Genomic DNA, 12,092 nt, shown 5'->3' on the forward strand with positions numbered 1-12,092 from the left:
GGTCAAAGGTCAAAGGGGAAACAAGTTTGGGGAGAAGGATGTGATGTGACTGTGATTGTGTTACTTCATTAAATCTCTCATAATAAGATTTCACTGATTTCAGGTTTCACTGTCACTGATATTCCAACTCACACACACACACACACACACACACACACACACACACACACACACACACACACACACACACACACACACACACACACACACACACACACACACATCATCAGAAATGTTCCTCTGTGTGTTTGAAGGAAAAAATCATTCAAACTTTAAAGAAAACAGGAAATCAATGAGGTCATGATGCGTTCACGGACAGGAAAATAACCCCGTGGATCAGCGTGTGTTTGAGGAAACAGTTTCTGTTTCCATCACAAAGATTCTGGACTTTATTTTCCACGTTTTATTGTCAGAGTTTATTCTGAAAGGTTGATCTTATAAATTACGTTTCCGGTTGATTTTGTCCTGTAGCGGCAGCGAGTCAGCTGACCGGAAGTGAGCTGCAGGTGTTTCAGTGAGAACAAACAAACTGCTCGTTCCTCTGCTGCAGAGCTCCAAACTCCATCAGCTGAGCTGCTGTGGAGAAAAAAGCGCTTCGTTTACTCTGACAGGGACCTCCGCGGCCGCCGTACACAGGACGTGGAAACCATGGTGCTGGAGAAGAAAGGCTCCGGTGAGTGTTTGTGTGCCTGTAAACAGTGTGATGCAGCAGACGGTGTAAAAACGCTGTAACGGGCGGTGTGATCTGCCGTCGTCGCTCCGCTCCGGAGCTCAGGGAGAAAAGGCGCTTTGAAGCCGAGCTGCGGGTTTCTGAAGGCTGCGTGTTGCTGTCAGCGTCTCTGTTAGCTGCTAGTGTTGCTACAGAGCTGCGGGATGGTCGGCATATGGATGTGTGCTACAAATAGTCCCGTTCTTTAACAACGACACAACATCCGAGCTGCCAGCAGCGGCCGCAGGCTGCGGCTTTGCTGCACCGCGGTCAAGCCAGCCGCAGATCAGCCGCCGCGTACATTTTGTTGCGCTTCTAGCCTGAGCTTTATGGTAATGCTCGTCCTTCTGTACAGCGGAGCAAAAATAACCTGTAGTTACTTTTGATTTATATATGTGTTCCCGTTCTGTTAAACACTATGACATATAACAATAACATTTATTAAATTATGCATTTTAAGACAAAGGTGTGTGTGTGTGTGTGTGTGTGTGTGTGTGTGTGTGTGTGTGTGAAATTTGATTTCATTACAAATGTATTCAGGTCTTCATCATTACCTGCACAGCTGATTTTGCAGACATCTGCACAGGCTCCAGCCTGACAGCCCTCCACCTGCGACGCTTAACACAATAAGAAGATAGGATGGATGGATGAGGCTAATATTCATGCAGAAAATCAGAATAAATAAACCCAGGGTCAAGTTATAGGACTGTACAACTGTAATTATAAACTGATAATTCTGAGCCTATTTAATGAACTCAGTCCAGTGTGGTTATATTTTTTATAAGGCCATTAAAGCTCATCATTGATAGCTGACATAATTTTTCTGTAGATTCAGCTTCTGCCTTATCCGCTCTACCTGGCTGTGACATTTCCTCTAAGGCCAGTTAAGGACTCCACTTACATTACAGAACAGATCTGCACAAAATTCACCAAGGTTTGCTCAATATGGAGAATATCAAATTAAAATATTCATAAAAAATCAGCACAGGAAGTTGACGTGAAATTCCTAGCTGATTATGAATCTAGCTGGCCTCCTCTGTATGTGTGCAGAGTCTCATCACAATTTACTGCAGGATTCCACAGACATTAAGGGACCAATCTGTGATGGAGGTTGACCCAAGGAGCAGATTACACAGTTCTCATTAACAAGTTTTATTTGCAGAAGTACAAAAATAAAAAGTGGGAGAGAAAGCAAGGTTTGTCTGCCAATGCACAGAGAGTCGGTGGGTCTCGGACAGGAAGGCCTTGGGGGGGATCTTGTCTGGGTTTTGGCTGGCGGGATGTTTCCAGGATGCAGTGGTGGTGGTGAGAGCAAACTGGCATGATTGGTAGGGCAGGCAGGTGGAGAGGCAGTGGCTGAGTATTCAGGGATTCTTTATTGTCATTCGCGCCACATTTGTCTGGTCAGGAAGGCACACAGGTCATTACTGGAGCCTGGCTGGAACCTTTCCCTGACGCAGGGCGAGAGGCAGGGTACACCCTGTACAGCCTGTCGCAGGGCTAACACAGAGAGACAGACAACCCTTCACACTCAGATTCACACCTATGAGCAATTTAGAGCTAACCTAACCCCCACTAAGTGCATGTCTTTGGACTGTGGGAGGAAACCCACGCAGACACGGGGAGAACATGCAAACTCCACAGAGACAGAGAGAGAGGTGGAATGTGTTTCTATCTGTGAGGCAGCAGTGCTAACCACCACGCCACCGTTCTTTACTAAACTGTCATAACTATTACATGGGCAACACTGGGACCTGAGACAGAATTTTGTTCCACTGCATGCAAATGTGGTGACGAATGAATGTCTTCTGAGTGACGAAGGTCAGCTCATAGCTCCCAGAGGTGGTTTATGCTTAGATAACAGGCTGTATGAAGATGTTGTGGTTAGACAGGAACACTCAGAGAGAGAGAGCACAGTCTTACTCTGAGTCCCCACATGGCCATGTGTGTATTTTTATGATCCTTTAATATATTACATGTTTTACTTTTTTAATTAAAGTGTTTCAGGTGTCTTCCTTCACAAAAACCTGATTACCACACATGCACAGTCTCATCAGCCAGAGTCATAAACTGCTGAGATTTCCACGTCACCTTCCAGGGATCAATAGATGGGCCTTTGTCAGCGATGCCACGTGTGGGACGCTGACTGATGGAAACTGTGTTTGTGTCCGGCAGCTCGGGCGGAGGCCGGTCAGCGCAGAGTTTTGGATGAAGCCACCAGACAGAGGAGGCTGAGCCGGCAGCTGGAGGCTCTGGAGAAGGACAACTTCCAGGTGGGCGTGTCTTTGGTTTGTGACTCTTCTTCCACAGAAAAAGCTCCCTCTGAGGGCCCCTACTCCAGAGAGCATCTCAGAGAAGCATTTGAATCCCAGTGAATGTCGCTCTGAGTGCTGCAGCAGAGTGTGACCTTTGACCCTGGGTCCACTGAAAGGTGAAAGCTTCCTGTCCCACAGCCTGATGGAGGAGACGTTTGGATGCTTCAGTCAGTCACAGATCAGAGTCCCATTAATGTGGCTGAGCAGGTGTTGTTGGTGTGTTTGTGTTGGAGCAGCAGGTCAGAATCACCTCCATTTATAGCTGTCCTACAGTAACACACATTCCTGTGACAGACACACCGTCTGTGCTTCAGTCAGTGGCTGTAGGAACGCTAACGAGCTGCTCACAGAAACAGCTTCTCCCAGCAGAGTCTGCAGCACACTGAGAACATGCTGAGAAGCTCCCACTCAGGGAATCGTGTCTTTACCGCTCTGAGCGTCACCTGCTGCTGACGGCTTCATCCTCTCAGCCCGCAGACTGATCTGAGGTCAGTGAGGACAGTGCAGGAGTGCTGATCTAGGATCAGATGTGAGCGCTGACAGAACAATAACACTGCTGTCTAACAATCTATATGGATTTATTTCTTCCTGATGCTCATCAGGGAACCCAAAGAACTTCAGAGCCTCCTGCTCTCCCCGCAGAGCTCACAGTCACGCTGTTTTCTGGAGCTCTGATTGGTCAGTAGGCGGTGCTTTCATTGAGGTTCGCAGCATTAGTCACCATGGCGATTTACCTGTGTATAGTACAGTAACCCCGGGGTGACCCTGAAGTTACCTGGATGAGCCCAAATCCTGCTGCGTAGTCCTCTGGATTATAATTATTCCCTCCTGTTCTCCGAGGACGAGCTCGAGAGCGCCCTCTGGGTGAATTACAGCCAGTTTGGGAACGCTGGGATTAACAGGAAGTGATGGAGCTCTCGTAGATCGGCTCTGCTGATTGGACGTAAAACATGGGTTTGATCGTTGTTCAGAAAGCAGACGAGACAAACTCTGAATGCTCTCCTCCTCCATCCTCCTCCATCATCCTCCTCCTTCATCCTCCTCCTCCTTCATCCTCCTCCTTCATCCTCCTCCTCCTCCTCCTTCATCCTCCTCCTTCATCCTCCTCCTTCATCCTCCTCCTCCTTCATCATCCTCCTCCTCCTCCTCCTCCTTCATCCTCCTCCATCATCCTCCTCCTCCATCATCCTCCTCCTTCATCCTCCTCCTTCATCCTCCTCCTCCATCATCCTCCTCCATCATCATCCTCCTCCTCCTTCATCCTCCTCATCATCCTCCTCCATCATCCTCCTCCATCATCATCCTCCTCCATCATCATCCTCCTCCATCATCATCCTCCTCTCCTCCTCCATCATCCTCCTCCATCATCATCCTCCTCATCATCCTCCTCCTTCATTATCCTCCTCCATATCATCTTCCTCCTCCTTCATCCTCCTCCTTATCATCCTCCTCCATTATCATCCTCCTCCTCCTTCATCCTCCTCCATCATCCTCCTCCATCATCCTCCTCCTCCATCATCCTCCTCCATCATCATCCTCCTCCATCATCCTCCATCATCCTCCTCCTCCATCATCCTCCTCCTCCATCATCCTCCATCATCCTCCTCCATCATCATCCTCCTCCATCATCCTCCATCATCCTCCTCCTCCATCATCCTCCTCCTCCATCATCCTCCTTCATCATCCTCCTCCTCCTCCATCGTCCTCCTCCTTCATCGTCCTCCTCCTTCATCGTCCTCCTCCTCCTTCATCATCCTCCTCCTTCATCATCATCCTCCTTTCTCATTAGTTGAATCTGAAATAATATTTATGTATTGTTCAGTTTCCTTTTGAAATGCTAAGAAAAAGGGCTTTGAGTGACTAAATTTTGCTTTATGTATATGATATTTCCCTGTAATTATTATCAGATTTATGATCAATAATTCTTTTTGTTTTTTGCTTTTGACGTTGTGGAAGCCAAACAATACTTTGTTCCAACTTATAGAAAGTTCTGAGTCTATCTTCATCGTAATGAACCGGATTACCTCTGACCAGAAGGTGGCAGTAACGTGTCATTGCCAGAACAGGTGTTTTACAGTTTCAGGTTCAGTTTAAAGAATCTTTCTTAAACTTCAACCAGTAAAGCTTGGCTGGATAATATCTATGAATTAGCTTATAAGACACTTCCCTCACTTTGTCAGCAAATATCTGTATGGAAGATTCCACCATTCAGATCACCGACCATACCAGACCAGTACTGAGTCACTGTGGGAGTGGATATCTTTTTGAAATAGTGATGTACTTGTTTTTGTTTTATAATCACATAATAGAACGTATTGAAGGCCTCCAATGGCAGCAGAGATGTGCTTAGGTATGAAGTTCCAGACAGATGTGGGATTGTGTAAAAACTGCTTTATCCAATTTATTTTAAAGATATTGCTGAGGGCAGTAAAATCAAGAAAGTTGAATCCACCAGAATCATAAGTGTTCATAATCACAGATTTTTCGGGTCTTGTTTTTCCAGATAAAGTTGAATAAAAACTTATGGATGGCATCACAGAGCTGTTTGTCAGCAGCAGAGGAGCAGCTGCAGATGTTAGGCTGGACAGGCCTTCTGCCTTGGTCAGCAGAATTCGGCCTTTCAGTGATAAATCTCTCTGAAGCCACTGATTGAGCTTTTTCCTTGTCTTATCAATAATCAAATTCAAGTTTTCAAAGCATCTATCTATCTGCTTTTTCACAATGTTAATCCCAAGATACATGGTTTTAGTTTTAATTGGTATGTTGTGAGCATGTGCAGCATCACAGTCTTTGAGAGGAAACCGCTCACATTTCTTCAGATTTAGTCCAGAAGCTGCAGAGAACAGATCAGTTATTTGGATAGCTACGGGGTCTTGGGTAATCTCTGTTAACAATAACGTAGCATCATCAGCCAGCTGACTCTATGAAGATACCGTTTAATGGGCTGTTTTTTAAGTGAGTGGAAAGTAGTTGTGTCCATAAAATAAATAAATAAGGAGGCAGAGGGCAGCCTTGTCGATGCCCCTCTGTAATTCAAATCTTGGGGAGGTTCCATTTGTAAGTCTGATGGAGCTGTTACCGTTGGAGTACATGGTTCTAACTGCTTTGCAAGAAAATTCACCAAAACCGAATCGCTCAGTTGTTTGAAATATAAAATTATGTTCAACGGTGTCAAATGTCTTATAGAAGTCTAAGAGAAAGATAAAACTGTCATCAGAACACAGGAACGAGTAATCGATCAGGTCCAAAACAAGCCGATTATTATTAGAAAGATGTCTCTTCCTCATGAACTCCGACTGCGTCTCATCAATAATCGGATCCAGAACATTCTTAAGCTGTTTAGCAAAGACCTTATAGTCCGTGTTCAATAATGAAATGGGTCACCAATTATCAATGAGTAGATCAGTGTAATCAGGTCTTGTTAGTGTGGGAGGTAAAGTTTCCTGCTCCACACTTTCTAATATCACCTCCAGTAAAAAGGGAGCCAGATTTTCTATAAAGGTTTGATCAAGTTCTGTGGTGAGACCATCAACTCCAGGAGATTTATTAGTTTTAAGATGTTCAACAGCATGAGTCACTTCCTGTATGGTTATAGTCTCATCACATTGATCTCTGGCATCCTCAGTAATTTGGGTAAAATCGCTCCGAGTTGAAGAACAGAGTTGCAGACTGATGACAGAAGTTTGCTATTCTACTTGGATCATCGGTAACAGCCCCATTAATGTTGAGCTGCTGGATTAAGTTCAGCTTTGCTTGATGTCTTTCCAGGTTAAAGAAATAAGCTGACTTCTGTTCTCCTTCTTCAGTCCACTTTTCCTTGACCTTATAAAGCACCTTTAGCTTTATATAGATACATTTTATTCAGTTTATTTTGTTCTGAAATTGATGAACGGTCTGTGATTGGCTCTGACGTTGCTCAGTGATGACATGTTGTTGTTGTTTTGTGTTTCCAGGACGACCCTCTGTCCTCCCTCCCTCCCCCAGGTCCTACTGCCCGCCTTCCTGCCTTCAGTGAGACTGAAGAACCAGGTGAGGCCGATCTGCACCAGAAGCCTACACATGTGAGAGCAGGGCTGCTTCCTGTCCCTGCCTTTCACAATAAAAGCTCCTTCCATGTCTGTGCTGTGTTCCTGGTAGAAGCTGAATGTTGAAGCAGTGTAAAGTTGTATTCCTCTGAACCCTGAGTAGCAGTAATGCAGCTTTTCTCCTCTAACTCAGTGTTACTGCATTCACACAGTCTCACACACTCATGCAGCTCTTTGTCTCACATTCATAACTGATGCATCGGGTTCACAGTGTTTCCCAGGGACACTTCAGTCCTCAGACTGGAGGAGCGGGATCGAACCCTGACCTTCTGATCGGTGGGCGACCCGCTTTACCTCCTGAGCCGTCCCAGCGTTAATGATTCGAAGCAGAGAATTACAATCAGGTCAAAGGTGTAATGTTACAGCCTGCATATAGTTTCCACTCTCACACATTAATGGACCAATCAGGGAGAAGGTCACAGTAGGAAACACGATGATGATGATGAAGAACCTCAGAAACAAAGGCTGAAGGTCGAAGACGTTTTCTGTCCTTCGTCTTCTGTGTCTGTGCGTCCAGAGAAGAAGAAGAGGAAGACGAGGGGCGACCACTTCAAGCAGCGTTTCAGGAAGAACTTCACCACGCTGCTGGAGGAGGAGGTGAGTCACACGCCTCCGCTCCTCTCTCTGATTGGCTGAGAGTCGGCCGTCGGCTGACCCGCCCTCTCCTCTCCTCTGATTGGTAGAACCTGTCCGAGAAGCCGGAGCCCAACTACCTGTCGGCGGCGGCCCCGCCCTCCTCGCTGCCCCCGCGCCACTTCTGCTGCGTCTGCGGGTTCCCGTCGCACTACACCTGCACCACCTGTGGGGGGCGCTACTGCAGCAGCAAGTGTCTGTGCACACACAGAGAAACCAGGTGAACACACACACACACACACACACACACAGGTCTCAGATCTGATTGGTCAGGTTAGCAGCTTCTTCCTGGAAAATATCCCGACCGGAGTTTTTTTCTCCCGCGTGTCTGCAGGTGTTTGAAGTGGACGCTCTGACTGCCGCCTCTTGTTGCCACGGTGATGGAGGAGGCGTGGCTCATGACGCTGCAGCTGGGGCGGAGCTTGAACCGTTTGTGTCTCTGCTGGCTGCTCTGAGAGACACAGACTCACCTGTGCAGGTGGACAGGAGGACACACGATCTGATGTCACAGTGATGTCACAGTGATGTCACAGACCCACTGAGGGATTTGGCTGCTTCTCAGTGTTTCTGTATATTTTCCTCTAAACTGTCAGTTTGCTGTTAGGAAACGAGGAGAAATGTCGGCTTTGTTGCATCATCGTTTAGTCGATAGAAGCAGATTAACTGAAATATCGGTGACGTCCAGCTGAGCAGGTCAATCCAGCTGTGGCTGCATCTGCACAGAAACTTTAAGGTCTTCTTTGCACATCAAATAAAGCTTCATTCAAAGTGTCCTGATGTTTCAATGATCCTTTCTGTCTCTGCAGGACTGAAAATATCAGTTTCCTGTCTGACTCGTTCCACAGCACTTCATCAAACACCCCCACCTTTGCTTTGGTTTTTGGTGGTCTGGGAGCAGCACCGACTCTATGGGGATGGGGTTTGGGGGGATGGCAGGAGGAGAGAAGCTGCAGAGAGGCGTGTAAGACTGCAGCTCTGCTTCCTGGTCTCAACCCTGGGTAGTCAGTTTTTAGGAGGGTTAATAAATTTGGGCAGATTTCTAGAAATGAGAGCTGCTCCATCCAAAGTGGGATGGATGCTCCTAACAAGACCAGGTTTTCCCCACAAACTCTGCCGATTATCTATGAAGCCCACGTCGTTGTTTGGACACCACTCAGACACCGTTAGTGTAATGTGATCGACATTTTATTTTGATTTTTAAGCATATTTAACACTGCAAAATTTCTCTGATGCTCACATTTGAATAAATACAACAAACTCTACAACAGTTGGCTTTGTATTAAAAACATGTCGAATTTATAAAACAGTATAAAAGCAAAACATGTTTAAGTATTAAATATAAAGTACAGATGTACTATAGAAAAAACAGGTTGAACCATCTGTGTATCAAACAGGTTCTTGTTAAGCTGCCTCTGCGACTTCAGCTGCTTTATAAAAAGTGCAGCTTGTTTTCATTGTCAGAACATTGTAAAATCCTCCAGCTCACATGTGTCAGACTCAGTCATAGGTCAGGCCAACACTGAAGACACAGAGTCGCAGGACGATCAGGATCAAAAAGAATCATTTTAATCAGTAATGTGAATTTGAATGGCCAGAATACAGCAACTTTTTCCTCAACACATTAAAATATAAAATTATATTTTTCTTTAAAAATAACATCAGGAAAAATTTATATATTTCAAGCTGATGAAAATTTGCAAATTTTTCAGGTAAAAACTGTGATGAGAATTTCTGCACTTCACAGTCGGAGAAACGCTGCATATAACATATATCACTTTCATATATCATATGTTTCTGGTGCTACACAAAGCACTGCAACCTCAATGTCAGCTACAGGTCAGAGCATGGGTCAGAGTGGATCACAGAGTGGGTCAGTGTGGATCAGAGTGGATCACAGAGTGGATCTCAGAGTGGGTCAGTGTGGGTCAGAGTGGGTCAGCAGGCCTGCAGCAGTCTGATGACACTCTGCCAGCTCAGCAGTCTGTGTGCTGATGACGATCTCCAGGTCCATTAATGAGCTTGAAGGACAGAGTGAAATCCCTCCCACAGTCAGCTGCTCCACTGCACTTAAACATTATATATCAGTCAAACATATGGCTGAACTTTAGAGGATAATAAATGGTGATTCTAACAGAGATGATCTGCTACATGTGGATACTATCAGCTCTGACAGCAATGGTCAAAAACAGCTTTGAACAAGCTTTAGATCCAAATGAGTTCCAGAACAATTCCTTTAGTTTAAACTGTTGAACTCCTGTAAACTTTGACTGGGTCGGTTTCCTACCTGAAGAAAGCAGAAGATCATGTGTTCTACTGTATGAAGAACTCTGTCCTTTCAATCCTGGAGCAGCAAACATGGACGGACACACTCGTTTAGCTCAGACAGCTTTAATTAAGATCAGTGTGTTTGTTCACTCTAACAATAACGAGCATTTCTTCACAAATGAGCTCGTCAGAAACAAAAATGTGCTCTTATTAAAATAAAGCTTTTTTCCTCAGAGGGATGATCTTTTTTCTCTAGAATTCTACGACTGTGTCTCAGTGCATTCACAGATTGTGGAAATGTTTGATTTGCCTCCATTTTACAAAGATCATTTTCAGGATCTAAATATTTGATGGAAATGTTGCCAGTTATGATGAATGTTTTTGAAATGATAAATCCTGATATTCTGATTTCCTGAGCTGCTCCGATCTTCATGTGCTCTGTTTAGAGGCTTTCTTGAAATGTTTCATCACAGATTCAGGATCAAATTTAATAACATGGAAGGGTTTATAAAATAAAGTCAAATGAAAGCATAAATGCTGAGGTTGAACTTCTGAGCAACAAGATGTGGAGTTTATGAAGTCCAAAGCAGGAGAGTTGTGGATGCCATAATCCACGGCTTCTTCAAACTCCTCATAACTGTGACTCCAACATCTGCTACAGGAAGTGTGGCCTCAAACAGAAGCTGTGGCTTTGGCTGAATTCCTGCTGACTCAGGAATTTCCCTCAGTCCAGCAGCAAACATGAGGATGTCCTCCAGAGACGGATTTCCATTTTTCCCTGGGGAGGTAAGAAGGAGAAAGTGATTTAATGGGAATAAAGTGACAACAATGTGCCCTTACACTTAATAATAAAGCTGCTTTGTACATTTCCCAGCAGCTGTAAGAGCTTCCACAGGAAGTCTCTGCAGCAGCTGAGTCCTCTTGTTTCCTCCTGGTGCTGCCAGGTGGACTGATCTGCATGTGGAAGATGTCCTCCACAGCATCAGCTGTCAGCCTGGTCTCAGTGTAGCACATGAACGAGGAGAAGAGTGAAGGATGCTGCTCCAACATCCAGCATCGCTCGACCCTCTGAAGCTAGCAAACAGTCCTGTTTGAAAATCGATGAGTTCGATGGTTCTTATTAAGGTGGTTTCCCCTCAGCCACAGCATGATCTCACTCTCAACAAGTAAACAGAAGCTACTGTGGAAGAATCAAACCAGTGTTGTTGCCCAGCTGAGACACATCCTGCTGTCAGACAGAGCCCCCCCTCCTCAAACAGCTCTTGCACATTGGTTTCTGTTAGTACTGGGAGGTGGATGGATGTTGGAAACCAAAGAAGTTCATTAGTAATGAAGGTCCCAGCTCTGGATGGAAAGATGGTTTCAGTAGATGAAGTCCTGCTGAATGTGATCAGCTGCTACCTTCTTCTTCTCCTCCAGTGTCCTCATGAATCGATAGCAGCCTGCAGGCTGGAGCGAGCTGGGGGGGTTTCAGAGAGTGGCTGCAGCTCATTCAGGGATGTTGCATCCTTTATGTAGAATCAAAACACAAACACAGATATATGTATTTACTTCTTTCACATTCAGCAGTCTATCAGAATGATGAGGGCTTGGACTGTGGAAATATTTCCACAGTGGAAATTCTGACTCCATAATCTGAGTCCTGTTTCTAACTGGGCTGAAAGAACAGACTGATTGAGGTGACATCCTTCACTCTGTTCCAGTGCAGTCTAACACACTCTGTGATCAACAGTCATTTCCTGCAGTCATGCGTTCAGTTTAGAAGCCAAACTAAATGCAGCTGCTTCCCTTCATTGAGGCTCCTCAGTATCCCAGCCTTCCAAACTCCCTCAGGGAGAGCCTTCTTGGTTTCTTCATCTGCTGCTTCATCAGTTGGAGCCTCAAATGTCTTTGCCAACAAGGTCCATGAAGAGGTTTGGGGAAAGGCAGCGTGGCCCTGGACCACCATCAACCATGGACACTGTGATCATTCTTCCAACATGGAAATATTTATTTTCCTCTGCAGCTAAAGGAAAAATATGACACTATAACAAACCAGTTGTGAGTGTTGGAAAAACTGTGGTAAAAAATAAGTAGCTTTGCTAT

At 45.3% G+C, this 12,092-nt stretch overlaps 1 protein-coding gene across 1 annotated transcript; it reads left to right on the forward strand.

The window, feature by feature from the left end:
* Window positions 1–499: 499 nt before the first annotated feature.
* Window positions 500–8,515, forward strand: znhit1 (zinc finger, HIT-type containing 1). Its single transcript, XM_030725093.1, has 6 exons — window positions 500–673; window positions 2,885–2,982; window positions 6,978–7,053; window positions 7,627–7,706; window positions 7,793–7,962; window positions 8,077–8,515. The coding sequence occupies exons 1-6, from the start codon at window positions 649–651 to the stop codon at window positions 8,096–8,098; spliced, it is 471 nt and encodes a 156-aa protein (XP_030580953.1). The 5' UTR covers window positions 500–648; the 3' UTR covers window positions 8,099–8,515.
* Window positions 8,516–12,092: the final 3,577 nt, after the last annotated feature.

Source organism: Archocentrus centrarchus, unplaced genomic scaffold, assembly GCF_007364275.1.
Source record: "Archocentrus centrarchus isolate MPI-CPG fArcCen1 unplaced genomic scaffold, fArcCen1 scaffold_45_ctg1, whole genome shotgun sequence".
Lineage (NCBI taxonomy): Eukaryota > Metazoa > Chordata > Actinopteri > Cichliformes > Cichlidae > Archocentrus > Archocentrus centrarchus.